This window comes from Lissotriton helveticus, chromosome 10 (assembly GCF_964261635.1).
Source record: "Lissotriton helveticus chromosome 10, aLisHel1.1, whole genome shotgun sequence".
In the NCBI taxonomy this organism is placed as follows: Eukaryota; Metazoa; Chordata; class Amphibia; order Caudata; family Salamandridae; genus Lissotriton; species Lissotriton helveticus.
Window position 1 is genome coordinate 310,621,970 of NC_136071.1, and position 27,508 is coordinate 310,649,477.

The 27,508-nt window shown below is 45.2% G+C and overlaps 1 protein-coding gene across 2 annotated transcripts in view; it reads right to left on the bottom strand.

Annotated features, from left to right (window-relative positions):
- The window catches only part of LOC144783776 (cathelicidin-related peptide Pt_CRAMP2-like), a 135,983-nt gene extending 108,676 nt beyond the window's left edge, over positions 1-27,307 (bottom strand). Inside the window, exons 1-3 of one of the 2 annotated variants that reach the window (XM_078662470.1) lie at positions 27,106-27,296; positions 17,180-17,293; positions 15,343-15,426 (exon numbers count right to left, since the gene is read on the bottom strand). In XM_078662470.1, the coding sequence (XP_078518596.1) occupies positions 15,343-15,426; positions 17,180-17,293; positions 27,106-27,285 (378 nt within the window). In that variant the 5' untranslated portion in view covers positions 27,286-27,296. Of the gene's footprint in view, positions 1-15,342; positions 15,427-17,179; positions 17,294-27,105 lie in introns of both variants that reach the window. The other variant, XM_078662469.1, reaches the window with a different exon arrangement.
- Between the last annotated feature and the right edge of the window lie 201 nt (positions 27,308-27,508).

The window sequence follows — 27,508 nt, forward strand, 5'->3', positions numbered from 1 at the left end:
CGTTTCCTGTCGCAGGCACAAGGCCGACCCACACAAGTGAGGTACCATTTTTATCGAGAGACTTAGGGTAATTCATATTAGTAAATCAACTGTTATTACCAATTGAGTTTCCATGCATTTCTTCCTTCCCAATGAAAGACATTGTGTAAAAAAAAAATCTTTTTAAAAAATGACCAATAATTCTCATGCTAGTACGAGTATTCCCAATTTTGAAAATGTGCAATTATATACTGTTTCTAAACTCTATAATTTGTACCCTATTCAGAAATACATAGGTGTCTTTCATACAGATTTTTCCATGTATACATTTTCCAAGACAAAGTGCTCTCTACCCAGTAAATAAAAAAATACGATTGCAAGTTGATGCTCAGTTTTTGGATCTGGGTTCGTCGGGTTCTTGGTGAAACTACAAGTCCTATATATCACCACAACCAGGAAGGTGTAACAGATGTAACGGTATATTGTTTTCCAAGAGTTGTCAAAATTACAAAAAGTTATAGGTGAAAACGTTGAGACAAAAGACAGTTTTTTTCAACAAATTTTCAAATATTCCAATATTTAACTGTTAGTTTCTATAAAGAAACCTTCATGGATTTAGACAAATGACCCCTTTCTGAATTCAGAATTTTGTCTACTTTTCAAAAATTTATATGTTTTCAGTATCCATTATTGCTTTTAAACTCATTTCTACCATTATCTGGAAGGAGGTGAACAGCTCTAAAAATAGCACAAATAGGCTATGTCCCAGAAAAATGTCAAAACTGTGTGAAAAATGTTGGTTCTCTGACAAAAGACTGTCATTCCCTAAAGGCTGAGAAAATGGAGATTTCAGCCCCACAAACCCTTTTTGATAACATTTTCAGGGAAAAACCCAGAGGCTTTCATTTGCAGCCCATTTTTCCAATTTGTCTGAAAAAAACAAAAATTTCACTATATTTTGGTTAATTTCTGGGACCCATCCAAGGGAATCCACAAACCCTGGGCACCTTTAAAATCCACATGATGTTGGAAGAAAAGGACGCAAATTTGGCGTGGATACCTTATGTGGTCAAAAAGTTACAGGGGCCTAAGCGCGCACTACCCCAAATCGCCAAAAAAAGGCTTAGCACAGGAGGGGAAAAGGCATAGCAGCGAAGGGGTTAATAGGATTAGAGAATGGCCGGAGAAGAATGACATTATTAACCTACACCAATATGAGTTCTGTGAGGGCCTAGGTACTTTGTAGCATTGCTTGAATCTTCATTTAATTCTTGGTAATTATACTGCAGCCAGGCACAGGCCTATGCACCTGGCCTTTATAGATCTCTCTTGTGCTTTTGAACAAGTCTACAGGTAAAAACCTTCGCAAATCCTTCTGGGTTTGGGTCTTGATGCCCCTCTGGTGCATTTCCTTGCTGAAAAATATTTATTATGGGGCTACAGTGTATTTTGGCCCTGATGGCGAGCTCTCGCTCTCTTTAAACTTGAGCATTGAGTGTGGCAGGGCTGCATCTTAGCGCCATTCTTAATATAAACAATTTGTATAATTGACTGACACTCTGTGGCCCGGATCTGCCTAATATTAAATTAACACCAATTCCAGCTTTACTATACACAGATGACGCAGTATTACCAGTGATGGCTTGTACCCTAAATATTTGGTGGGGGCAATCAACCAACCAGTGACCAGCACTAGGTCAAGGCAAAGCTGTCAGTCATGGCTTGTAATGAACAGTGTTTATAACGACCCATGACTGAGAGCTCTGGCGTAGAAGGCAAGGCTAAGGCAGTTCAGAAAGAAATAAAGATATAAAAATAAGAAATGTACTTACCCGTCTGCTGGCTCGCCTTCTCCTCTGATCCCCCAAGTGCTTGAGTCCCTTGGTGGTCTCTGCAGCAGTTGAAGTCTCCACACCGATCCAGGCGCTGCTCTCATGCTGCTGAAAATGTTAAGCTGCATGAGAGCAGCGCCAGGATTGACTGGAGCAGGCTGCCTCGACGCTCCTGCAGGCACTGGGGACCTTTGCCTGCTTTCCATCCGGCTGTCTATGTCAGCTGGGTGAAGTGGTTTAAAGTCCATATGTCAGGCTGGCCGTCGCAAGAAAGCCAGCCAAAATGACATGCGCACATTTAACTGGTTTGAGTGAGCACCACTCCCATGCGACCAGTCTGCAGCAGTGGCTCCTTCCCCAAACATGGCTGGCTGGGGAAAGGGAAGAATAAAATGGTAATAAATAAATGTTAATACCATTTAGTTTTCACTTTTGCAGTGCTGGCAGCAGATGGGGCGATGTTGCTCTGCGCTAATGTAGGGGTCGCCACTGAGTATTACTGGCCAACACTCTGAGGAGTTTGGAGATATTGGTAGCAGCATTCTCTGAATTTATGACTGACTTAGATCTGGAGACCAATTTTTGAAAATCCCAGATTATCGCTTGTGGCCTCCATAGCTCTTTTCTGTGAACCCTCTCTATCGAGGGCAATGCATTGACAATGGTTTCCAATTTCCCTATCTTTGTCTTTGATTCCTCAAATTCATGGGGCCATAACCTATTCATCAGGCGCCAAAACATTTAGACAGTCGGTGGGAACCTTATTTAACATAACTTCAGTAATTGGATGTGAGCTTGCTCCCTTATTGGAAGCATTTAAAAGACAATGTCTGCCGGTAACACTGTATGTTGCTGGAGTTTGGGGCTATGCATGCGTGCTATGCTATGTATTTTGAAGCTGGAGGAGAATTGAGGTTTACACTGTCATTTGTGTCTACCCCCCTCGAATTCTACCTTTACATGTCAAGAGGAACTAGGGGACATATTACCAACAACTAATATCGCTAAATGGGCTTAGCAAGTTTTTTCTTATTGCCAAGCATCGCCGGATATTATCGCAGAGATAACGTGCTGTTAGCAACGTTTATCTCTAAAGCGATAAAATATCCGGCGATAGCGGCGAAATGCGTGAATATCGCTGAGAATACAGCGATATTCACGCATGAACGCCAATAGGGTCTAAGCCATAATATCCACCTCCCATTGGATATAATGGCTAAGAACTGGTCTGAGCAGGCGTTAGCTTTTGGAGATATACGCGCTTAGCGCGAATATTTCCATCGCTATGCCTGCGTTAATAATAGGCGATAGCGATGTTAGCGACTGTTTTTAGTCGCTAACAGGTTGGGTACGCCCACTTTGCATGTCATTAGTGATAAATATCGCTGACATGCAAAGCGGGCCCCAAACCGCTCGCTGTCGCCTCAAAGCTGTCGCTAACATCAGTTAGCGACAGCTTGCTAATAGGGCGATGTAATTATTGCCGCTTAGCGGCTGAAAACGGACGCTAAAGCGGCGATAATCTAATATCGCCAGGCTTGGTAATATGCCCCTGGGACTTTCATTTATCGAGGATTTTATTAAACTTGCCACACTAATTCTTTGGTTATCTGTTTGGTTAAATCCACAAGTGAACTTTAATCAACTCCTCATAAGTGATTGCCCAACCTGTGATAAGGGGCTTAAAATATCATGGCTCTCACATGTCAGGGTGACCTTAGACATTTTTGGGATGTCTTATCTTTTTAATAATCCATCCATCATCTGTAACACTGACAAGTCAAAAGTGAAATTATTGTGATTGAACGAAAAGCGAAAGGGCAGGAAAAGAGAGGAAATTTTAAAACTCAGAGTTGGGAACTATGATGAGTCTCAAACGACCTGGGAACTGAACCTCACCTGTTAAAGGTGGCTGGGCACTGAAAAAAGGTTTACAGATTTGCTTCCTTTTGAGACAAAATGACATTGCCAGTATATTTACACGCGTCTACTATAGTCATTTAGATCATTTGCACTTTGTCTTTTTTTGAAAGTTTTGTTGTATTAATTCTAAATAATTTGTAATCCCTCTGTTGAAACAAGTTAACTTGACCCAATATAGACATGCCCCCTGTCGGATGTATGATGTTACAACGCAGGCTATTACAACGCCTGCCTTTACAACGCGGTTTTTACATCGCAAACCTTTACAACGCATAGCGCTTAGAGGTGCTGGATAGTGATAAGTTTAATTTTCTATTCCAACTCCAGTCCCCGTGGACACTAGGGAAGGTGTTGGATAGAAAATTAAACGTATTCCCTATCCTAGAGCGCCCCCCAGCGCAATGCGTTGTAATGGTTTGCGTTGTAATGACCGCGTTGTAATGGTAGTGCGTTGTAAAAGTTTTGTTGTAAAGGTTGTTCACCCCCCTGTCTGTTTAATAGTTGTTAAATGGGTAAGAAGTCTGCTTTGCTGTTGTTTCTTTTCTAAGAGCTGTTCTAAAATATCACAGATCGATGTTTTTTTGTCGTCTTTTTTAACACGTTCTGATTTTACTAGCTGCATTTATGAATTTATTTTTTATAACCGAATAAAGGTGAGATGCAGTGGTTGAGTGACAGAACGTGCACTATTACTTAGGAAACTTCTTGTTCACATAATGACCAAGGGCCTTATTATGAAGATCCTGTTAATCCCAACGTGGCTGGTAATGAGGGCCAATCATGGGAGTTACTGGTCCTGCAATGATTACAAGTTGTAGAGTTTCACCTTGAGATCTCAATTTCTATAACCGACTGAAATCTGTGAATCAGGAAAAGACAGGGTAATCAGCATGAAAACACCAATCAATGCATGTTAATTTAAAGGATCTTTATTTGGCAAAAAAATCCATAAAGGAAATATACAATGCGTTGTAACAATTCCATTAAAATCGCAATAAAAAAATTCCAAATGGTAAAATCTCCATGATCAGTCATCTTAAATAACAATACTGTGCAAAAACAGCTTGCCATTAAACCATGTGCAAATATCTGAAAAAACAACTGCAGCTGCCATCAAACTCACAGCCATTTAGAAGTAAAAGATCACAGAGAAAGGGTCCCATAATGAAATTTCAAAAATAAATTCTTAGCTGATAGAGACTCAACCTCATCAAAAAGGGTTTCAGTTTAAAATCTACTTTAAATTCAAGAACTGCACTAGCTGTAGAACCTATTCCTGCTTGCCCAATGTAAGTAAGTGTCTCATGCTGCCAGTACAAGGTATTAAGGGCAGCCTTAGTGACCCCGCTGAGTTCTGTTGGAGTGGTCGAATGACTCGCACAGCCTAATTGGGTAAAGGATTGTTGGATGTACCTGACCCATGGTATTTGTAGAGCATCAGGTAATCTGATGACCTCCTCTAGGCCCTGCCAATAGGCTAATAGCTCATGTGTCACCTAGATTCTGCACCAATACAATGATGTTCTAAGCCCTGTTTTTGAACTAAGTGCTCTCAGTCTCAAGTCTAGGTCCAGAGGGTAATGAGCAGGGTGCTAACAGGAAGGTAAGTCAATGAACGCATAAAGTGGTTCTCAACTTTATCCATTGAACTATATTCTTTGTGGCCCCAAAGTCTTGCAGCTTGTATATTGTAAATTTGTAAAGCTGGGTAAATTTGGCGAAATTGGGAGCCCTGAGGGACCTAATAATTCCACCTGAGAACTGTTCAAGCTTCAATATGCATTTTAAGATATGCAGAGACCAATCAAAATGTTCGGTTAGTGTGACCCCCAAGTAATCAAATATTGGAACTCGCTCCAGCCGAGCTCAATGCAATTCAGGGTTGGCACTGGAAGTTGGACAAGGGTTAAGGACCATATACTTGGTTTTGTTAATGTTAATCTCCAATCCCGCTCTGCTTGCAGAAACACCCACACTGAGCCAGAGGCTTTTGGAGGCCCATCAGACATATAGAAATCAGGAGGGTATCGTCTGCAAACATTAGGGCTGGAATCCCAACACCTCCAAGATCTAGTGCATCATTCTCACTGTCGGTCAAGTATGCCACAAGCCCATTTATAAAGAACAGGAATAAGGTTGGGGCCAGAACACATCCCTGTCTGATGTCCCGGTTGACCAGGATAGTATCCGTGAGTTCACCCTGGGTCCCGCAACGCACTTGTGCAAAGTTGCCAGAGTGTTACCTGATCAACACCAACAAGAGATACTTGGGGATACGGATATCACCCAGAACCTTCCAAAGAACATCCCTAGAGACCAGGTCAAAAGCTACCAGAGGTCAACAAACTTCACCTTTAGACCGCAACCCCTGAGTAACACATACTGCCAATGCAGCAACTGAAGACGAAAAACTTGATCGATTGTACTAACACCTTCTCTAAAGCTAGCTTGTAAGGGAGTCAGTAACGCAGCATCAGTGGGACGCTCACACAGCCTAGCTAAGATTATTCTACTAAAGATTCTCTGCCTACTGGCAATGAGGCTGATGGCCCTGTAGCCTGCAGGGAGAGAACTGGAACCCTTTCAAAAATCAGAATTATCTGAGCCCCTGCTCAGGTGTAAGGCATTGGAGCACCATTCAGAACAGCATTAAAGAATATAACCAATTACGGACACCAAATGACTTTTCAGCCCTAAATAAGTCTCCAGGAACCTTATCAAGACCTGGGGCTTTATTAGGAATAATCCAGTCCAAAGCAGTCTTTACCTCGAGAAGAGTTATAGGGTTGCTATCAAGGTCAGAGAAGTCAAACAAGGAAAAATTGACAGAGCACCCCTTAGACCGGAATAATATAATGGGTTCTCAGGCGATATGGTGATGAAAGAATAGATCTCGGAAAAGTGGGAGTCCCAGTCTGCAGCCATGATGTTTCTTTTCCATAAAGGAATAATTATCCAGACTTCCCTTAGCTAATATGTGCCAAACGGAACAATGCTCTCCTTCCTTGATGGTATGCAACATAGGGGTACAGCTCTCGATGACCCAAACATTCTTGGCACAGGCTATGGTGGCCTTATAAGCTTGCCTAGCCTCTGATATCAGTGTATTATCCTATCCCTGGATGGCTTTCGATAGAATCCGTCTAGCTTCTCTGCATGACTTATTAAACTATATTTTGCGGGCTTTGGCTTCTTGTTAGATTTTGATTCCACAAAGAAGATATCTTTCAGTTTTATAAACATGGCATCGTTGACAGAAGAAATAGTATCTGCTGTAATCGCATCGGCCTGGGACTGAATTAAGACTTAAAGAGCCTCAAACCCTGGTGCCACTATGCCATAAACCTCCTTCATTATAACCCTGGAGCCCATGACTGAGTTCCAGTTGAGTCTATGTCTGTTACCAGAAATGCTGAGCAACCTGTCAAATGGTGTGGTAGAATTGCTGGCCAGGGCAGTCACCAGTGAACTCATCTGCAGGTCTTAGGCATGATGGTCACTATCCTCTCGTGGGGCTGTACACATGTCCACCAATTTGGGTCAGAGCCTAAGATCTTACTGTATGTAATTGATAAGGCTGGTGTGGTTTGGGTGATTAAATGTATGCGTCCCTTCTTTATCGGAGGGGGTTCTCCGATTACAGGCTCAAATGCTGTGATTTAATGTAAGTGCATTGAGCTGAATTCCAATAGCTGACCACCTCTGTATGATAGGAAGAGCTAATTGGGGAATTGACCAGCCTTGATCTAATACACTGGAGCCCTTAAGTATTAATACTCAAGGGCAAGAATTGACAGTTTAAATCACCAGTAATAATGCTGTACACAACAGAGGGAATGGCTGCCAACTGTGTATTCAGAACATCGATAATAATAGAATTCGACCCTCTACCCTGTGGCCTTTGATAAAGATTATAGACATAAAAATCCATGCTGACACATAGAACGTCCTGCGAACCCAGCTCAACAACAGCTAAGAGGCAGGGTACAGTGTTTTTGACCCAGGTGGTCACTCCCCCCCCCCTCCCCACCAGAGGCAGCAGGCTTGAAAAAATTGCGTAGCCAGAATGAAACATGGGGTTTATGACCCAAGTCACCTGAAAGAGACATGTCAAATTTGCTGACAATCTTATACCATTCTTCATTCAGCAACTTAGAGGCTAGCCCAGCAACATGCCACAATAGAAGCCTAGTAGGGGCGGAGAGGAACCTACAATACGGGAAGGAGTAGAATGGGTTGGGCCTACTACAATGGAGAAGTTAGTTCCAGGGTCAGGTAAAAGAATGTCGTTCCTCTGGAAATTAGATTCTGCTACACAAGGGACCAAAGAAATCCTATTGAATCCTGAGGGAATAACTTAGGTAGAGTGGGAACTAGGATGTGCGGTAATGTCTTCCGCACAGCTACTAATGTTAGAAATTATGTGGGGTAAATTGGATCCTGACTCAGCTTCACTGAAGTCGGAGGAGTCCACTATAGGGTTGGGGCGTCAATCAACATATGACTGGTCCGACAGAGGGAGGAAGAGATTAAAATTGGTGAGATATGGGGTAAGTAGCTCAACGGATCTAGATTCCAGAGGCCTCCACCCCCACCTCCTCACTGGTTGTAAATGTTGATGAAAGTAGCCCAGCGGAACAACATTCACAGCACCTCCCAGCAAATTCTTGTTAGCAGCAGATTATATTAGTGGTTGAGCTAGTCAAGGGTATTTACAATTAATTACAACACAATCCCCATTTAGATGTTTTTCTATGGGGCCAACCCTTTTAACAAGCAAGATATCATTATACTTGTTGGATTTAACATCAGAATTATGAGACAACTAATAACAAACTATGTTCTTGACATCTGAGGAATGTTCCTCACTGGTGGTTTGCAAAGGCGGCATGCCAGTTAACACAGCTACCCTGAAGAAGCAGCAGACGGACGCCCCACATTAATCTTGAGAAGGGGCTGCGCGGCTGGAGCATGTGATGCTCCACGTAGAGGTGTAGAACTGGAGGCAATAGCAGTTGTCGAGGTTGACACCTTAGCAGTGTTATATGCGAATGTATGCACAGTGTTCAACTGGGTGAAATATTTTGCCTGTGATGTGAGGATAGCTTATCGATGGCATCCTACAGATTCTGGAGTTGAGTTATAAGGGGAGAAATACAATCAACCTCTGTGGATTTTATAAGGTCCAGCAACCTGGTCCATTCAGGATATGCAGTAAAATCAGCAACGTCGGGGCTGGGTGGCATGGCAGGAAGGATTTGATCAGGCTCTGCCATAGTGGAAACTGGTGTTTTGGAAAAAGAAAACCCTGTGATGCTTGTGCTCTGAATGTTTGAGATGGACTACTTAGTTTGTTATTCTGCTTTTTTTTAGCTGATGGGCCAATGGCAGGTGAGTCACTGGCAAGGTCTTCTTTTGAAACAAGGGGAGGCAATATTGTAGGCTCATAAGTTAAAATTTGATGGGCCTACATGCCAGACTGTTCCTCACCTGATACAATCTCCGTATGTTCCTCCTGGTTGTTTGCCTCGAGGGGTCTACCTGATCCACAATGTAAGCGCGGGTAAAGCTAAGAGCATTGTCCAAATTGATGGAAAAGCATTGCTCAGCCAGATCGATTTCTTTAGCGAGGACTCCCTCTGCCTGAGTAAGGAATGAGTCAAGTGTTCTCACAGTCCCACCAGCTTGCTTGGTATTGACGTCAGCTTGCTTGGTATTGGCGTCGGCCTTCTTCACATGAAGCTTATGTTTAACCATAACTCTGTTGGTGCACTCTTGCAATGAACTGTGACACTCTATAACCTCTATAAACTCTAAACTCTGTTAAATAGCAGAACTCACCGAGCCACTAGGGACCAACAGGTTAAAGAACCAAGAGGTGTTGACTGCCTGGCCTCTTTTGATTGCTGGAAGCGTTGACCTTTCCACGCCTGGGAAATGACCCAATCCGTACTGAGAGGAGAGTACACCAGGCGAGGCTCCGCTGATCTAAGAGTCAGATGCACGGTTCTCGTTTGGTGGGACAGGCCAGGGTTTCATGTAGATGCATGCAGCTGTTCCAAGAATAAAGATGTCTAGCGTGCAGGTTGTGTGGCTGCTGCAGCGTTAAAACTCCATAAGCTGCAGAGAGCAGCCACCTTTGTGTGCCCAGAGGGAAGTATACTGACTGGTCTCTCTGTGTCCTTTTCGAGGGCCCTAGAGACACGCGCTTAGAGGGCAAGAGGCTTGTAACTGCTAATGGATGACCTTCTGTAGTGCTCTTGGCAGTGTCCTGGTCTTGCAGCTGGGCTTAGGGGTCACCCAATCTCTCTTGCGGGCATGGGTGAACTGTTCCTTTGGCCAGAATTGAGGTCACTTTTTCCTGCGACCAAGAAACCATGTGACTGGATCCTGCAGCCATGGCCTGGGCTGGACTGGAGTGACCTGCTGCTACAGCCAGGGGCTGGAATGGAGTGCCTTGTTCCTTCAGCCGGGGTTTGAGGACGTGTTCCAAGGGATGGTCTTGAGCCCCTTGTTCCTGCAGCCGGGGTTTAAGGTTACTTGTGTCTGCAGCCAGAAGTTGGGTTGGAGTGCCCTGCTCCTCTAGCTCTGGGTGGAAGTCACTTTTCCTGCAACCAGGTGGCAGGATGACTGGCTCCTGCCTCCAGGGGTTCTGGTCACTTGCTCTTGAAGCTTGATCCAGAGGGCAGAGTCAATGTCGACAAAACACAAAACAGGATGGGATCAGGACAAACCCAGCAGCTTCTGCTGAGCCCGGAGGAGCTGGCACAGATCCCTACCCTGGGAAGATCTTGAGCTGACCCCGGTACCAAGTGCTCACAGCCTCCTCGAGCCAGTCGAAAACATGTCCAGTGGAAGGCAGTCCTGGTCGTCCCATGCAAGATCCAACAAAAGAAACAGCACTTGTGCCACTGGTGCTGGCCAAGCCCTATGGGTCTGCACTCCATCCCTGCCTGGCACTCCCCTCGCGAGCCAGGAGTATCCAACAGCGGCTCCGGCGGGATCAGCACATTGCAAAACCCTCGATCCCCCCCATCCCCGGGCCCTGTTGTTATTTCCTCGAATCTCAGAATGGAGAACATTTGCACCACCCCTAAGCTCTCCGTGCTCGGAGTTACTGATGCCTTCAATATCGGTAACCCCAGGGTGCAGATGGTTGCAAGGTGAGAATACCCCTAATTTCACATAATTTACAACCCCTCCACAAAAGGGGATTAGAGGAACTTCAGGATCACGAAGTGAAGCCAACGCAAAAATGTTTTGTTCAATCAACATTTATTCCTCATGATTCCAGATGGAAGTCGGCAACAGTGCAGAATTTCAAGCTGTCTGGTCAAGCATGGCACAGAGGCATTTTCTAATGAAAATGTACCTCTGCCAGGTAGGATTTTTGCTGGAGGACCAAATTCAAAAATGTTTTCGGATTAGTTTTCAAAGAAGCCCAACATTGGTCAAGCTCACATATGGCGTTCTTAATTTGTTTACTGTTGGCTTTATTTGTTAACAGAAAAACTGTAAACTTTGTTTATGAGATGTGAAACAGTTTGTGAAACAATATAATATGAACGTTCATTACTTTACAAGGCATTTAATTTAATGGTTAAAACCGAATATAATACATTTGTAATGTTGATCAAAACATTGCGCATTATAATATATAGATGTAACCCACTTTTCACTTTAAAATTCGTAACAGTTCATATTATTCAGGCATTATTTTCACAAGTAGACATTGTATGTACTAGAGGTGTGACTAGAAGGATGTCTCTGCTTTTTTCAATGCCACCAGATTCAACTGTCTTTTCAGGATTGGCTTTTTTGTAGTAGAATTTCTACAAAATGAAAATTTGGAGTTATGCCGGCATCTATTCTAAAGTATTGCTCATGGTTTTGTCAGTGGATTTACCTTTACAAGGATGACGTCTTGATTGGCGACCGCTGAGCCTGTTCCAGGCGAGGTCGCCCCCACTCAGCTGCTCCTGCCCGCTGACCACCTGAGCTGCCCTGACAAGCTATCCTGCTGCCTCGCTGCTACCTCCTGCTACCTGCCCACTCTGCTGCCTCGTGGTTGCCCTCGCCGCCACTCCTGCTGCTGCCTTTGTCTCTTCCCTTCTTGGCTTGCCCTTGACCCGCTGCTTGTCTTTTTCTGCTGCCTCCCGTTTTCCCCCCTTCTGCTGCCCTCCCCCTTCCTTTGAGACCGCTCCCGGCCGCCGGACGTCCCAGCCGCCGCCGAGCCGTCCTCAGTCCCCCTTCCCGCCACTGACCTACGCCGACTCCGCCCCCCTACTGCCCATTGGCCGCCCACGCTCCCGCCACCCAGCTGACCCGCCCTACCGGCTCCTTACTTATGACGCCCCCAGAGCGACCGCGCAGCGACGCGCGCAGCGGGAGCACCGAATGAGCGCCGAAGGTGCGCCAAAGGTAAGCCCGTCTGCGCCCGTCCGCGCCTGGCCCGCGCCCAGCGCCCGGACCCCTGTCTCCCGCAGTCACCAGCCCTCCCGCCGGACCTACGCCGCCACCGAACTCAACGCACTCAACGCCGGCCGACTCCCGGGTTGCTACCGAGCCACCCCGAGACGCACCCACGGACCATTCTGCTGCAACTCCTGCAAGTTCACCTGCACCCGGACCTGCACCACTCCAGCAGTGCCCAAGACCTCGACGAGCAACAGCAGCAGCCACCTGAAGTGCATCCTGCTCAACACCCGCTCCGTCCACAGACACACCGTCGAGCTCTGGAACCTGCTCGACACCACAGCCCCGGACGTCGCCTTCCTCACGGAAACCTGAATGAACGCCTCCTCAGCACCTGACATTGCCATCGCCATCCCGGACGGCTTCAAGATCATCCAGAGGGACCGTGTCAACCAGACAGGAGGAGGCATCGCCATCATCCACAGGAACTCCATCCGCATCACGACCAACACCGACGACACCCTCGCACCCGCCGAGCACCTGCACTTCCAGATCCACATCAACCCCAAGACCACCCTCAGAGGCACCCTCATCTACAGACCCCCGGGACCACGCACACAATTCAGCGAGGACATCGCCGACTTCGTCAGCCCGCATGCCCTCCCCTCCGCTGACTACATCCTCCTCGGGGACCTCAACTTCCACCTGGAGAACAACAACGACCGCAACACCACCACCCTTCTGGACAACCTCACTAACCTCGGACTCAAGCAACTGGTGACCACCCCCACCCACTACGCCGGACACACACTCGACCCCGTCTTCTCATCCAGCAAGGACATCACCTTCAGCCACGCCACCGGACTCCACTGGACGGACCACAGCTGCGTCCACTTCAGCTTCAAAAGGACCACGATCCACCACCAACAGCAACAGGTTGCACGCAGAAACTGGAACAAGATCACAGCCGACCAGCTCGCGACTTCCCTGAGCAAGAACCCACCCACCAGCGCAACGAACCCCAGCCAAGCGGCCACCAACCTCACGAAGTGGATCAGCGACTGCGCAGACAACCTCGCCCCTCTGAGGACCCCGCCTAGCAGACCCGGCAGCAAGAAAGCCCCATGGTTTACCGACGAACTCAAGAGCTCCAAGAAGGACTGCAGAGCCCTTGAGAAAGCCTGGCGCAGAGACCCAACACCGGACAACATGACTGCTCTCAAGCTCGCCACCCGAAAACACCACCAACTGATCCACACCACCAAGAAAACTGCATTCAAGGAACGACTGGACAACAACGCACACAACAGCAAGGAACTCTTCAACATCGTTAAAGAGCTCTCCAACCCCAACGCCGGAAACAACAACATCACTCCTTCACAAGACCTCTGCAACTCCCTCGCCTCCTACTTCCACAACAAGATCGCGGACATACACAACAGCTTCAGCACTCAACCGACGCACGCCACGACCGAACCACCGCCTGCACCACCACCCTCCGCGCCTGGACCCCGATCAGCACCGAAGACACCATCCGCACGATGAACTCCATCCACTCCGGATCTCCGACCGACCCTTGCCCTCACCACGTCTTCAACAAGGCCGACGCTGTCATCGCACCCCACCTGCGGGACACCATCAACACCTCCTTCAACACCGCTACCTTCCCGGAGAGCTGGAAGCACACCGAACTCAGCGCCCTACTAAAGAAGCCATCAGCCGACCCCACCGACCTCAAGAACTACCGACCCATCTCACTGCTCCCGTTTCCTGCAAAAGTCATCGAGAAGACCGTCAACAAGCAGCTGGCCGCCTTCCTCGAGACGAACGGATCCCTCGACCTCTCGCAATCCGGCTTCCGGGCCAACCACAGCACCGAGACCGCCCTGATCGCAGCAACCGATGACATCCGAGCCCTGCTCGACAACGGAGAAACAGCGGCCCTCATCCTCCTAGACCTCTCCGCGGCCTTCGACACTGTCTGCCACCGTACCCTAGTACAGCGCCTCAGCAACGTCGGAATCCAGGAGAAGGCACTGGAGTGGATCACCTCCCTCCTCGCCGGAAGGACACAGAGAGTCCGCCTCCCCCCGTTCAGATCAGAAGCCACCGAAGTCATCTGCGGGGTTCCTCAAGGCTCCTCGCTCAGCCCAACCCTCTTCAACGTCTACATGAGTCCCCTCGCAGCCATCGCACACCAGCACAACCTCAACATCATCTCCTACGCCAACGACACCCAGCTGATCCTCTCCCTCACCAATGACCCCGCCACCGCCAGAGCCAACCTACACGAAGGGATGAAAGAGGTAGCCAAATGGATGAAGAACAGCCGCCTGAAACTGAACTCGGACAAGACGGAAGTCCTCATCCTGGGTTCCTCACCCTCCGCCTGGGACGACTCCTGGTGGCCCCCCGCCCTAGGCAGCGCACCCAAACCAACAGACCACGCACGCAACCTGGGCTTCATCCTGGACTCCTCCCTCTCCATGACCAGACAAGTCAACGCCGTCTCCTCGTCGTGCTTCAACATCCTACGCATGCTACGCAAGATCTTCCGGTGGATCCCCACCGAGACCAGGAAGACGGTCACCCAGGCCCTCGTCACCAGCCGACTGGACTACGGCAACGCCCTCTATGCCGGAACCACCACCAAACTCCAGAAGAGACTCCAGCGGATCCAGAACGCCTCGGCACGACTCATCCTGGACATCCCCCGTCGCAACCACATCTCCGGACACCTGAGAGACCTGCACTGGCTCCCGGTCAACAAGAGAATCACCTTCCGTCTCCTCACCCATGCACACAAAGCCCTGCACAACCAAGGCCCAGGATACCTCAACAGCCGCCTCAACTTCTACGCTCCCAAATGCCAGCGTCGATCGACCGGCCACGCCCTCGCCGCCGTCCCCCGCATCCGAAGAGCCACCACAGGGGGAAGGTCCTTCTCCTACCTCGCCGCCAAGACTTGGAACTCCCTCTCGACCCACCTCCGCCTGACCCAGGACCACCTCGCCTTCAGGAAGCAGCTCAAGACCTGGCTGTTCGAGCAGTAGCAGACCCACCCCCCCCAGCGCCTTGAGACCCTCCGGGTGAGTAGTGCGCTATACAAATGCTTTGATTGATTGATTGATTGATTGGTTTACTATTATTAACAGAGCAAATAAATGTAGAGAACAGAAACTGCGAATCATACCTTTTGCTCCAACGTGGTGCAATTAACGACTGGGGCTTCAATTCCTTGGTCGGTGAGGAAATTTACAGAACACTCTTTCACAATCTGTAAGAGTAAGAAGATCAGTCCGTCTGACTAATGTACTTGATTGACTCACCAAAAACTTTGTAAAGCATTTATTAAAGCATTAACATTTTCTTGTATTGCTATAAGGATTAGGGGCCTCATTTTGAGTATTGTGAAGAGTTATTCTGTCACAAACGAGACAGATATCCTATCCGCGTTATTACAAGTGTCATAGTATATAATGCACCTATGATAAAGTGGTCTAGATAAACACCACATTTGTCACAAAGTAACTCAGACACTAAACTCGAAATCAGGCCATAATTCATGTTACGTTACATTATCAAAAGACTTCATGTCTTTCAATTTAATTTTGCTTAATACCTTTCAATTCATCTACAGTTCTGTATAAGGCCCTCTGGGATCGATGAGTCTCTGCTATACCACTTGCTGGAACAACTCGGTTGACTGATCAGAAGAAGTATCAAAAATCTCTCTATTTTTTCCATTTCTTCTTCCTCGTCTCCCATGATACTGGTGTCTAGCTGGGGCTGTGCAAAACCATTTGTTTATTTATTTATTTTATTTTTTAAACTTGTAAGGCGCAAACAGCTACCCAAAAAGGGTTTCCCGGCGCGGAGACACAGCACAGAAGAGTGGTAGGGGTTTGCGGGGTCGTTCTTGTTTATTGTTCGAACAACCAGGTTTTAATGTTTTTCCTGTACCTAGAGTAACTGACCTCCTTGCGAATGTGGGGCGAAAGTGAATTCCAAAGGGTCGGACCCTGATAAGGAAAGGATCTGCCTCCCATTCTAGAGAGTTTGAATCTAGGCACACAAAAGTTTGCTGCTGATTGTGCCCGTAAGTTTCTTTTGGGAATGTAGGGAGGAACTAATGCCTGCAGGTATTTAGGTGCGGTGCCTGCTTTTATCCTGAACATGTAGCTCAGGGTTTTGAATCTGATGCGGTTTTCCACCCTGAGCCAGTGCAGATCGCGCAAGTGAGATGAAACACTGGCGGTTTTTGGAATTTTACATAGAAGCCTGGCAGCTGAATTTTGGACAAGCTGTAACCGCCGTATAACCGCTTTATTTGCACCCAAATATAAAATGTTCCCGTAGTCAAGCTGAGATGTAATAAGGGCATTGACTACGGTTTTTTGGGTGGAGATGGGCAGCATCCACAAGATCTTTTTAAGCCATTTCAGGATGGTAAAACAAAGGCCTACGAGTTTACTGGCCTGTTGTTTCATGGAGAGGGAGCTGTCCACAATGATCCCTAAGTTCCGTGCTTGGGTGACTGGTGTTGGGAGGTTTCCCATCTGGGAAGGCCAGTGTGAGGCGTTCCACAGGTCTCGTTGTTTACCCAGAAGGAGGATCTCTGTTTTTTCTCCATTTAATTTTAGCTGGTTGTTGGTCATCCAGCTGAAGATGTTATGGAGACCTTGTTTGAGGAGGGACGGGGATAGTGGACTGGATTCTGACAGAGAGAAATTGATTTGTTACCATTCTACTTGTCCCATGTGTTATCTGCAACGCCCTCCCCCTCCCCTCCGCCATCCTCCTTCTCAGTCCCTGAGCTGAATCCAGATTTGGAAGATGAAGTGGATCTTTTTAGAATGAGAAACTCTGGAATGTTGCACTTGTAGCTGAGAAAATGTAGATCAATACAGTGACAACTTACTCTCAAGGTACCTGATATGAAAAAACACGACATCCACTATGTCTCCTTGATTTTCTATCTTTTTTTTTGTGATTATGCTACTGTCTACATCTGGCACATTGTTACTTACACCTCCATCCTTGAAGTCGCATTCCTCGCGGTTTTCTTTCTCCGCCTGCTCTCTTATGAAGCAGTCTGTCTCTTTGATGGTGAAGTTAAGCTGCTGGGGACTTCTTGTTGCATCCTGAGACAGTAGAGAGTAAATTACAAAAAGATTGGTAACATCACTCCAAATGTCTATCCATAACATTGAGCACACTTAAGCAGGAAAGTTTATTTTTTGTCGAAATGGTCAGTTAAAATATATCTCAGTACGATGACGTTGAACGGTGAATTGAATCTGAGGGGGAGTAGTTGTTGACAAATTGTCACTTGGGCCGGCTAATCTATTTAAGTAAATTTTGGAAGCCTGGGCAAATCAGGCTAAGAGATAAAATATAAAAATAGACATGCATTAATTGTTGGCTGCTTAAGTCTCCGAAGGATGAAGTGATTCCAACAATGGTATAATCTTACATATTCACCATAAGAGAATATTTTGTCTTAAGTTGCAATTTGATCAGAGCATTGTGACCTTAGAGACCTTACATGAAGTAAACATATCTGCAAAGAATGATAAAGAAGGAGTTCAAATAAAATTAGGGGGCAGATTAACAAGAAACTGACACATCTATAGAGAAGCCTCAGTTTCCCTGCGCCAGCCTACGATACCCTTGCGCCATCATGGATTCGCCATATTTAGAATACAGCACACCATGGCGCAAGGATTGAAAGATGCGTCAGAAAATCTGATGCATCTGTTGGCCCAAAAGTTATGCATTGCTGGAGTCGTGTCTCACAATACGACACAACTCCAGCAATGCATGTTGAGGCCTATACTTATTATACTGTGTCACTCCTATGCTTGCTTCAAGCAGGCCTAAGGTTTTGACACAGTGGCTTCCTAGAAGCGGCGCAGGTGTAATGTGACGCAGGGCTTTACAACGTGACTCATCTCCATAGATTTGTCACGTTGTAAATTGGCTGCATAGTTTACGCTGCCACTGCGTCACAAAAGTGATGCAACAGCGGCGCTTAAGTGTTGCATGGGCAGGGCCGGACTGGGAACAGAAACCGGCCCTGGAAAACTGCTCAGCCGGCCCCCCTGGGGTGAGGGTGAGTGCAGCCGAGCGGTTTGGGAGGGCCGGTTTTGGTGGATTTTATTACAGGGGGCCGATATTGCCGACCCCGGTAACAAAAACGGCCTCCCAGAAGCCCAAAAACGGCCCCCACCCTAGCGACCTACGGGGAAACGCCCGGTTCTCGCCAAGGCCAATCCGGCCCTGCGCATGGGGATTGTAAATCTGCCCCTCGCTTCCCTGTGTGGAGAGCCCAGAGGATCTTTTGACACCGGCACCCCCAATAAGAAGCAGCCCTCCTGTATCTAGTTTAGGTTTCAGAAACCGATTTAGAAAGAGACTCTCACATCATGGACGCCACTTTTCTAAAGCTGTTAAGACCCATGTTTTAAAAGGAGCCCATTTACATTTGGTGTGAAGTCTAGAATTTAGGAATAATATATAGAGCACTTAATATTATGTTTACATAACGTTTAAATGGAATTTAAAATAGCTTTAACATCAAAATAATCTATAGAAGAAAAACATGAAGGAGGTATGGAGTGTTTTCCCCAGGATTAGTTGTGTTGTTGATAAGGACACAAATGGAGGAGAAAGGCGTTCTTCCCTAACAATAAACATTTATTCAAAGGAATTCATTCTTTATTTTTAAGTATTTTTAAAGGGGATCATTATATCATCATGGCTTCATTGGTATTTATTTGTTAATTCAACAGCATACAGATACAGGTTAACAATACACTATATACAGGGTGAAATCTAGCAATACTATTGACCATAGCTAGTTAATTATTAAATCATTTTTAATGGTCATTCTGCACGTGTCAAATCCTAGCTACACTCTATCCGAACATCTGAAGTGTCACACATTTCTTTATCTTGAAAATACATTTTAATTCTTTCAGAAGAGGAACTGAGTGGCACTTTCATTGATCTGTATTTTGCAACCTGCTCATCATTACAGCACAGGGCATGTGTGCAATTTGGCATCCATTTAAAGTTCCTATCATCATTTCCACAGACCTGAAAGTTGTGTCTACACCTGTCAGCTCCTACATGATGCGAGCCTCGCAGGAAAGATCTGGGAGGTATGGGTGATCCCGCATCGTCTACCCTCCATGTTGTTTGGGTACCTTGAAATATTATCGGATGTTGTTCCTTACATGGCAGAGTAATTTTAACACCTTATATCTGACTTGCTTTGGATGTAATCAAGGATCTGCGAATCACAATCAATAGTAAAGTATGGTCTTCATAAACATTCTACTGATGGTTGAGAACAATGGGATGCTTCCACTGAAAGATTTAAGCCTGCATTAAAAAACTAAATATGTAACTAAGGAAGAGCCCACACCTTTGAAGCTATCAGTAGTTCCAGGTAGCAGAGGGACGTTCCTTGTTTTTTGCTAGCCCCATGCAAACAAAGAGATTACAGGTCACTGTTTTTCTTGCATCTCACAATGCAATTTATACTTCAATTAATTGATTGTTTTTAATTCCATGCTGAAATGGCATCTTTTTGGGGAAGCATGCTGAAGAACATGGAGTGTTTATTTTAGATTTGAAGCTGAGGAGTTCAACTGTTACTGTGGTTTGTCCTTTAGAGAGGTCAGGCTTGAGAAAAAAAGTAGGGTACTGTGATGACCTAAACAATTTCTACATTGTCATTAATAGTGGCATCTTAATCACTCACACAAATAATGATAATTGAAAATATTTCCACTTACTGATACTCATATGCTTTAAGGCAGTCAGTGATCAAATGTGCATTTTCAATTCTATGTGACCTCTAAATGAGAATTTTAACTTTTTTTATCTTGGAATTTAGATTTGGCAGAAACCTGGAATTCAGATTTCTAATTGACTTGGACTTAGGTCTTATCAAAATTATATTTAAATCTTGAATATTGACCAGGTTGTCGAGCCAAATAGAATACTTCCCTGGTAGACGATGAGGGGTTTTATGTATATATCATTACATCATCTTCAAAAGCGGTGTGGCTGTGCTATCCTACATAGTATCGTCTGGATTGCTGAGTTATCCTGGAGAATACAAAATGAATAAAGGATGGGGCAGTGCGTTCATCTATGTATTGTTCTGAATAAAGGATGGGGCGGTGAGTTCATCTATGTGTTTTCTTCCTTTGGGAATGTAGAAATTAGGAGAAACCTGGCCATTTACATATATGCTTGCTCGGTGCAAAGTTATAGTTATTTTACCCAATTTATCAATTGCTCAGGTATATTAAATTTCCCCTTTGTCTCCCAGGGGAATGCCTACTCCTTCTACTCAAATGCCTTCTAAATGCCCCCCTAGTAAAACTTGAATTTCCTCCACTTTCTGTGCCCAGTGTATGAGAAAAGCACTATTGGTTGCGAATGTAGATGTACCCATCCGGGAAACAACCATCACAACGCAACTTTTACAACGCACTACCACCACAACGCAACTTTTACAACGCAGGATCCATTACAATGCATGCCATTTCAAAGCATGCCATTACAACGCAGATGCTATTACAACGCATGCCATTACAACGTAAGTATAGGTAAGTATATAATTGTATTAATATTAATTTAATTTTAATTTAATTACAATTTTTTTATTAATTTTCTTTAATTAATTATAATGTAATTTAATATAATAAATTTGAATCTTTTAATTTTATTTTATTTAAATTAAATAATTAAAATTAAATTTATTTTAATTAAACTTCATGTTCACTATCCAACACTTACCCTACTATTACACCCCCCTGGAGTTAGAATAGTACTTTTTACCCCTACACTATCCAACACTTACCCTACTATTACACCCCCCTGGAGTTAGAATAGTAATTTTTACCCCTACACTATCCAGCACTTACCCTACTATTACACCCCCTGGAGTTGGAATAGTAATTTTGAGCCCTACACTAACCAGCACTTACCCTACTATTACACCCCCCTGGAGTTAGAATAGTAATTTTTACCCCTACACTATCCAACACTTACCCTACTATTACACCCCCCTGGATTTAGAATAGTACATTAAATTTATTAAATAAAAATAAAAATGAATTTAAATTAATTATTTTTAAAAAATTGTAATTACATTTCAATTAAATTAATATTAATACAATTATATACTTACCTATACTTACGTTGTAATGGCATGCGTTGTAATGGCATCTGCGTTGTAATGGCATGCGTTGTAATGGCATGCGTTGTAATGGAACCTGCGTTGTAAAAGTTGCGATGTGATGGTATGCATAGTGAATGTATGCGTTGTAACATCATACATCCTACCCATCCCTGAGATGTATACCCAAGCTGGCTTGGTGCGATCAATGTGCAGATTACCTCGAAGAGAAGGACAGAAAGTATACAGTATATATTTTTGCATCATCCTATCTCAAAAACATGTGTCAATTTACACTGTGTTTGTTTAGAGATATGTCCTCTCTATGAAACAAAATTATAACATCTGTTTCCCATGACTGCAGTATCCCACAGTCACAAGGATGATGTTAAACCCCTTCATAAGAATTTGAGTGAAGGAACTAAAACAGGGTGCACAATATCCCCAGAATGGCAGCTAAGCCTGTGTAATGTCTTGCAAAATTTTATGACGGAACCCTTTTGGTTCGTAACTCCTAACTGACTCAGTAGCGCTGTGACGTAGGTGTCAGAGCGCCATGCCATGAAAGCGTGTTTTAGAATACTGAGGTTGCTGTTACACTCAGTTGAATAAAGACGTCTCATGCTAAACTTCTTATGTGGTGTAGTCATTAGCAGGTATCTTGAGAGAATGGATAAGTAACCCGATGAACGACCGTGCATCCCCAGAGAGTTTGCTGTGGTCGAAACAAACTGCTTATGCTTGTCATGTGGGTCACTGTCAAAGTATGGGAATCAATACATCATGCACTTGGAGTCAAAGCGCAACTCCAGCTGATGTAAAGCAAGTGAGGACAACGGAAGCCTTGGAAAGAATCTGAACATTGATGGTTGAGAACCTGCCAGATATGCCATACATAAAGGTACAGCGCTGCCACACAAGATAAAATTGTACATTATACAGAGTGTTAACACTGAAAGCGGAATCAAACTGGTTTATGAAGCGCAGCCACTGATAGCCATAATCTAAAGATAACGCTGCAAACAGAAATGCAGCAAGGTGGAGATCAACCAGGTGGTAGAAAATGCAAATAGACCTTAAGAAGAAAAGAAATAAATCACGTACTAAATACAGTACAAATAAAGAGAGTTATCATACTACAGCACTCAGTGTAGTTGGCTCAAGGAGAGGTGTTCGGGGTTGTGATTTCTTAGCCATCCATACTTGACGTTGTTCATTCACAAAGTTGCCGAGTGGGACTCAGAACAACTTTACAGGTCTTTGGAAAATAAGGTGCCAAGAATGACTTTTGGAACAGTGATTTTTTTGCAGATGGCTGCAAAGAAAGTCACTTTCCCAGCACGTCAGAAGGTCGCACAGATGAGCTTCATACACCAAGTCACTGGGATCCACATGTGGTGTCATTAAGTTCCACATTGTTCTACAAAACGCTGCATTCCTGAAACCACAACCACCTATCAATACTGCCAAAAAGCAAAATATAGTCAGATACAGCCTCTAATCCTGTCATCCAAATTCTGTTTGTCTTAAATATTTCTTTTGCTGAGACAGCACTGTAAAGAACAGAAATGAAATGAGAGCTCAGCAGAGATGGGGCCTTGCCCACTAAAACACTGCTCAGCATGGTAAAAATCAAAACTATCATTCCTGAGATACATTGTACAGGTGACTAAAATGTCAGTGCGTCTGAAGGGGCTGCTAATTACTTGGGAACAAAAAGAATCTATGTCTGAAACACACTCTGCTGGGTGAAACAGATGAACAAGTGTGTTTATTCACAGGCAGCAAAATGAATGCCTGTGAATTATTCAGAACCATTAATTACTTGTCTCCATTGCTTTCACTTCTCCAGTCTACAGAAGCCCAAAGATTGTATTTTTGTGATTATCTGTTCATACTTGAAACAGCAAATATAAATAGAAAACACTTTTAAATGTGTTTTAGAGCTCTGTTAATGATACCTGACTAATAAAGTAAGTACACACATACATGTCATTTTACAAATGAATAGATTAGATTTTATTCATAGTCCTATTTAGTATCATGTCCAGGCCTTTGCACACTTTTAAAACTCTATTAAAGTCTGGTATTTTTCACTCTGGAAAGGTGTCAATACCTAGTACAAGAGCACTGTGCCCACAAACACCAGGTATCAGTGACGGCTCGCAGAGGGAGTGCTGTGGGGTAGTGGGGTGGAGGAGGAGCAGGGTGGGGGTAGTGGAGTCGGACATATGATGGCAAGGCGTAAAATAAGTACATACATAAATAAAACTATTTACCTTGTGCTCGCAGCATCGCCAATGGCAGCTCTATCCAACATGGCATGGCCTGTGGAGGTAGCCCTCCTCAAAAAGGCCTCACAGTCATGATGCAGCATTGCGATGTCCAGGGGACGGGCCCCTTGGCTAGGCCTTGTAGCACTATACCGCACTGGCCTACCGAACCTTGAGGGGGCCTCCCTGCAAAGTACGTGGAGGGGCTCCCTCTAGACTCAATCAGGGGCTCTCCGGCCAGAGTGCTGTGCTGAGGAGGCCCCCTGCAGCTTGGGACCCCTGCACCACAGGGCCTGCGGAGCCTATTTTACGCCTGTGCTATACCGTGGCTCAATGCCCCAGGGCCACACAGCCCTGGAGAGTTGCCACATTTATCACAAAAATGCTGGTCATTTGTTACATTTCACTATCCTGGAGGGACCAAATTCTGCTAGGTGGAAAAGAATATGTGTAAAATGATTGTTATTTCTTTATCATAGCAATGTGCTTGCTTTTATAATCATTTGCATATAAATTAAAGCAACTCACAAAAATCAAAAATCTCATGTGTTTTCTTCTTTTGCTGTGGTTTAAATTGCAAAATTGAAAAAATGCCACATTTCCCTGCTTTTTTCAAGTGATTTGCAAGCATTGACATAAAAATACAGGCCATGCTATTGAAAAGCAGCCATGGTTCAGTGCTCATGGGGAGGGAAGGAACCCTCTTCTGGCCTTGTAGCACTGCATCATTGCTGGGAAGCCCAAGAAAGGGGGGCCCTCTTCTGGGCCACACAGCGCTGGATCATGGCTTCTGTGCTTAGAAGAAGGGCCCTCCAGGTTTCACACTGCTTGTGTTTTACACTTCCAAGATTTTAGAGGGTTTATGGATGATATCTCTACAGCATACGAGTGATATTAAAAGTGACACTATTGTCAGCGGATCTACAAATGTGTTTTGGTGTTGTTGCTAGTTTCAGAGATGCAGACCTTTTTAAAAGTAAAGGTCTAGAAAGCATCAAGTCAGGAAAATGTTCAATTTTTGATGATTTAATCAGGAAAACTTCGCCATGCTATGAACCAGCCTGCTACTTCTTTTATGGATGGTACACGCCCACTACTAAACGGTTATGATGGGTTGCCTGTGGGGCATCTATACCCAACATATTATTTTTCTCTTCAGTAATGAGCCCTTCCTTGTGCCACACCTCAGAACCCTGGTACCTACATGGGTTGGTCAGTGAACTAGGAAACAATCACAGGAGTACAGAGAATAATACTTTCATTTTTGAGGAATAAAGCCTTTATTGATTAAGCTACTAAACGTTATGAAAATGATTCTATGTGTTGATGTGAATAGATCTCAGTGTCTGAAGGCACCTTCCATCAGGCATGAATAGCAATTCCAGTAATATTTTGCATCTGAGGCTTGTAGCCTCCCTGCTATTGAAATGCAGAACTGAAAGTACCAGAATAAAAAGAAACGAAGAGGATTGAATGAGCCAGTCTTTCTCTTTGGGATGTGTCCTCTGCTTGGCCAGAACTATTTATTGCAGCACAACCCTTCTACTGTACACTAACATATCTTCTTTAAAATGAGTTTCTCAGCTGCTATATGCCTCCTTGTTTATAACCTGCTTGATACAGTACCCAGTTTTCCTCAACTTGACACCATCCAGCAGGGCTCCAGACTCATGTAGCAGTTAAATGCTGTCAGTCTTATCCGAGCTCAATCTGGCAAATTACTGCTCATTTGTGGTGCAAAATCATGCACTGCTGCAGAGCTATGTGAATTTTGTAGCAAACTGTTCCTTTGCAGAAATACAGTGAAGACTAACACATGCATTAATCTAACCTGTGATGAGTGATATTTGGGAGGGATGGCCCCCTTCTTGTGTGCCTTGCAGTGCAATATCATGGGCAGAAGGGTCAGGGGAGTGGCTCTTTTCTCTTGGTCTTCACAGTGCTGTTTGACGTCTACAAGGCCATGGGGCGGGGGGCAGGTATTCGCTGGTAGGTGTTTTTTCACTTGCTGCCCTGCTGCTCTAGTGCCTAGAAAACCCAAGACTACCCTCCTTGTGCTTTCCTTTGCAGTTCTAGCTGCTCCCGTAAGCAACCTGAGCTCTGTCCCCACACCACCCAGTCGGAGCCTGCTCCATCCCTACACCCCTCCAATCTCTTCCTGCTGCATCCCTACCCCTCACAATGTCTGCCTGCTCCATCCCTACACCACTCAATCTCAATCTTCTTGACTGCTCCATCGTGTACCAGCCAAGATTCATATTTTTCAATATCCCTCGTCAGCATCACATTTCTGTGCCTGCTGAGTCTATTTCCAAGCACATAACCACTTTAATGTGTTCTGCAGTAAACAACTCGGTGCCAAACTATTTGTTGTGTGCCATGCCCACTGAGGTCCTGGCTCGGGTCCGGTGTGTGCTCAAGTGCCCACTACAACTTCAGTGAAGCACTTAAAGAATTTGTTTTGTGTGTAAATCACCTCTGTGCACCTTAGATTGCTTAAAGAAAAGTGCCTGTAATCACAGTGGGGGTGGGCGTAGTTCGCGAAGTAGTGCTACGCGAAGCTACGCGAAGTGCACTTCGCACTACGCGAACTTCACGTAGCACTACGCGAGCTGCGTAGTGGCATGTTCGCACTGTGCAAGATGTGTTTTCAATGATTGCACAGTGCGAACAAGCATCCGGCACTGTGCAAGCATTGAAAACGGCATCTTGCACAGTGCGAGCTGTAGTTTTCTGCTGCTCGAGGAGATTATTACTCGAGCAGCAGCTTTCTCAACGCGAACAGGTAGTTTCTCATTGAGAGCGGTCGCGAGCATGCGCAACCACTCACAATGAAAAACCTGACCTCCTCGCGTTGAGCGTTGCTTGCTCGTGGTCGCGAACATGACGTTCAGCACCGCGAACAAGCAAGAATCTCGCCGGGATGTCATTTTGCTTGCTCGTGGTCGCGAACATGACGTTCAGGACCGCGAACAAGCAAAAAATGAGCGCTGCACTACGCTACGCTGCACTACGCATGTTCGCACTGTGCTACGTGCCGCTCGCGTAGTGCGAAGTTGCAAAAACTTCGCAAACTCCGCGAGCGGAGCGTAGTGCTTCGCCCAGGCCTAGTAATCAGTTAACGTTGGACAGATAACACTGGAGTAAAGATACCCATTTTCGTGAGAGCTGCACCGTGTTTCCATTCAGCTGGACTACTGTAATCAACTAACGGAGGTTTAAAATATACGGACTTGATTTATTTGGGGTATTTGTGTTTTTATCCATTATACTGATATCTAGTCCCAAGAAGTTGCTTTTTGCAAGTCACCTTAATGCAATTGCAATTAATTGCCCTGTGATGTATGAGGTCAGTTCCTGTGACGACACATCACATGCAAATCAGAGGGGCCTCGTATCTTTCGTTTTTCCCAGGGCCCTAAAAATCCTAGGACCGGCCCTGCCAAGGGGATCAAGTTTCATAACCGCTTTCGAATTTACTCACCAGGCTGACGTCATGTAACAGGAGTCTGAAAACGGACCCTTTGGCTGCCAAGTTTAGAAGTTCAATAGCGTTGGTAATCAGCTGAAACTGTTCGCTGGTAACAGGATGCGTTGGTAGGGGCACCGAGGAGCCAGCTGCTACCATGCAGAGCAGCAGCGCCATTTTCAGCAAGCCATCCATCGCTCCCTGGATCTCTTTCTCTCTGTTCGTTAACGATTTGGAGAGCGCGTTTTATACTCTACCCATTTCTCTTTTTTTCATTCTTGCTCAAGAATGTTTCACGTTGTGTCACCAACCAAAAGGAAACATTGTTTCTGACTTTTCAAATTTCTTTAATTGAAAAGAGAAGAGTGTTTTCCTCTGCTCCAACGGTGACCGCTTTATTCCAGGTCGTTCTCGACAC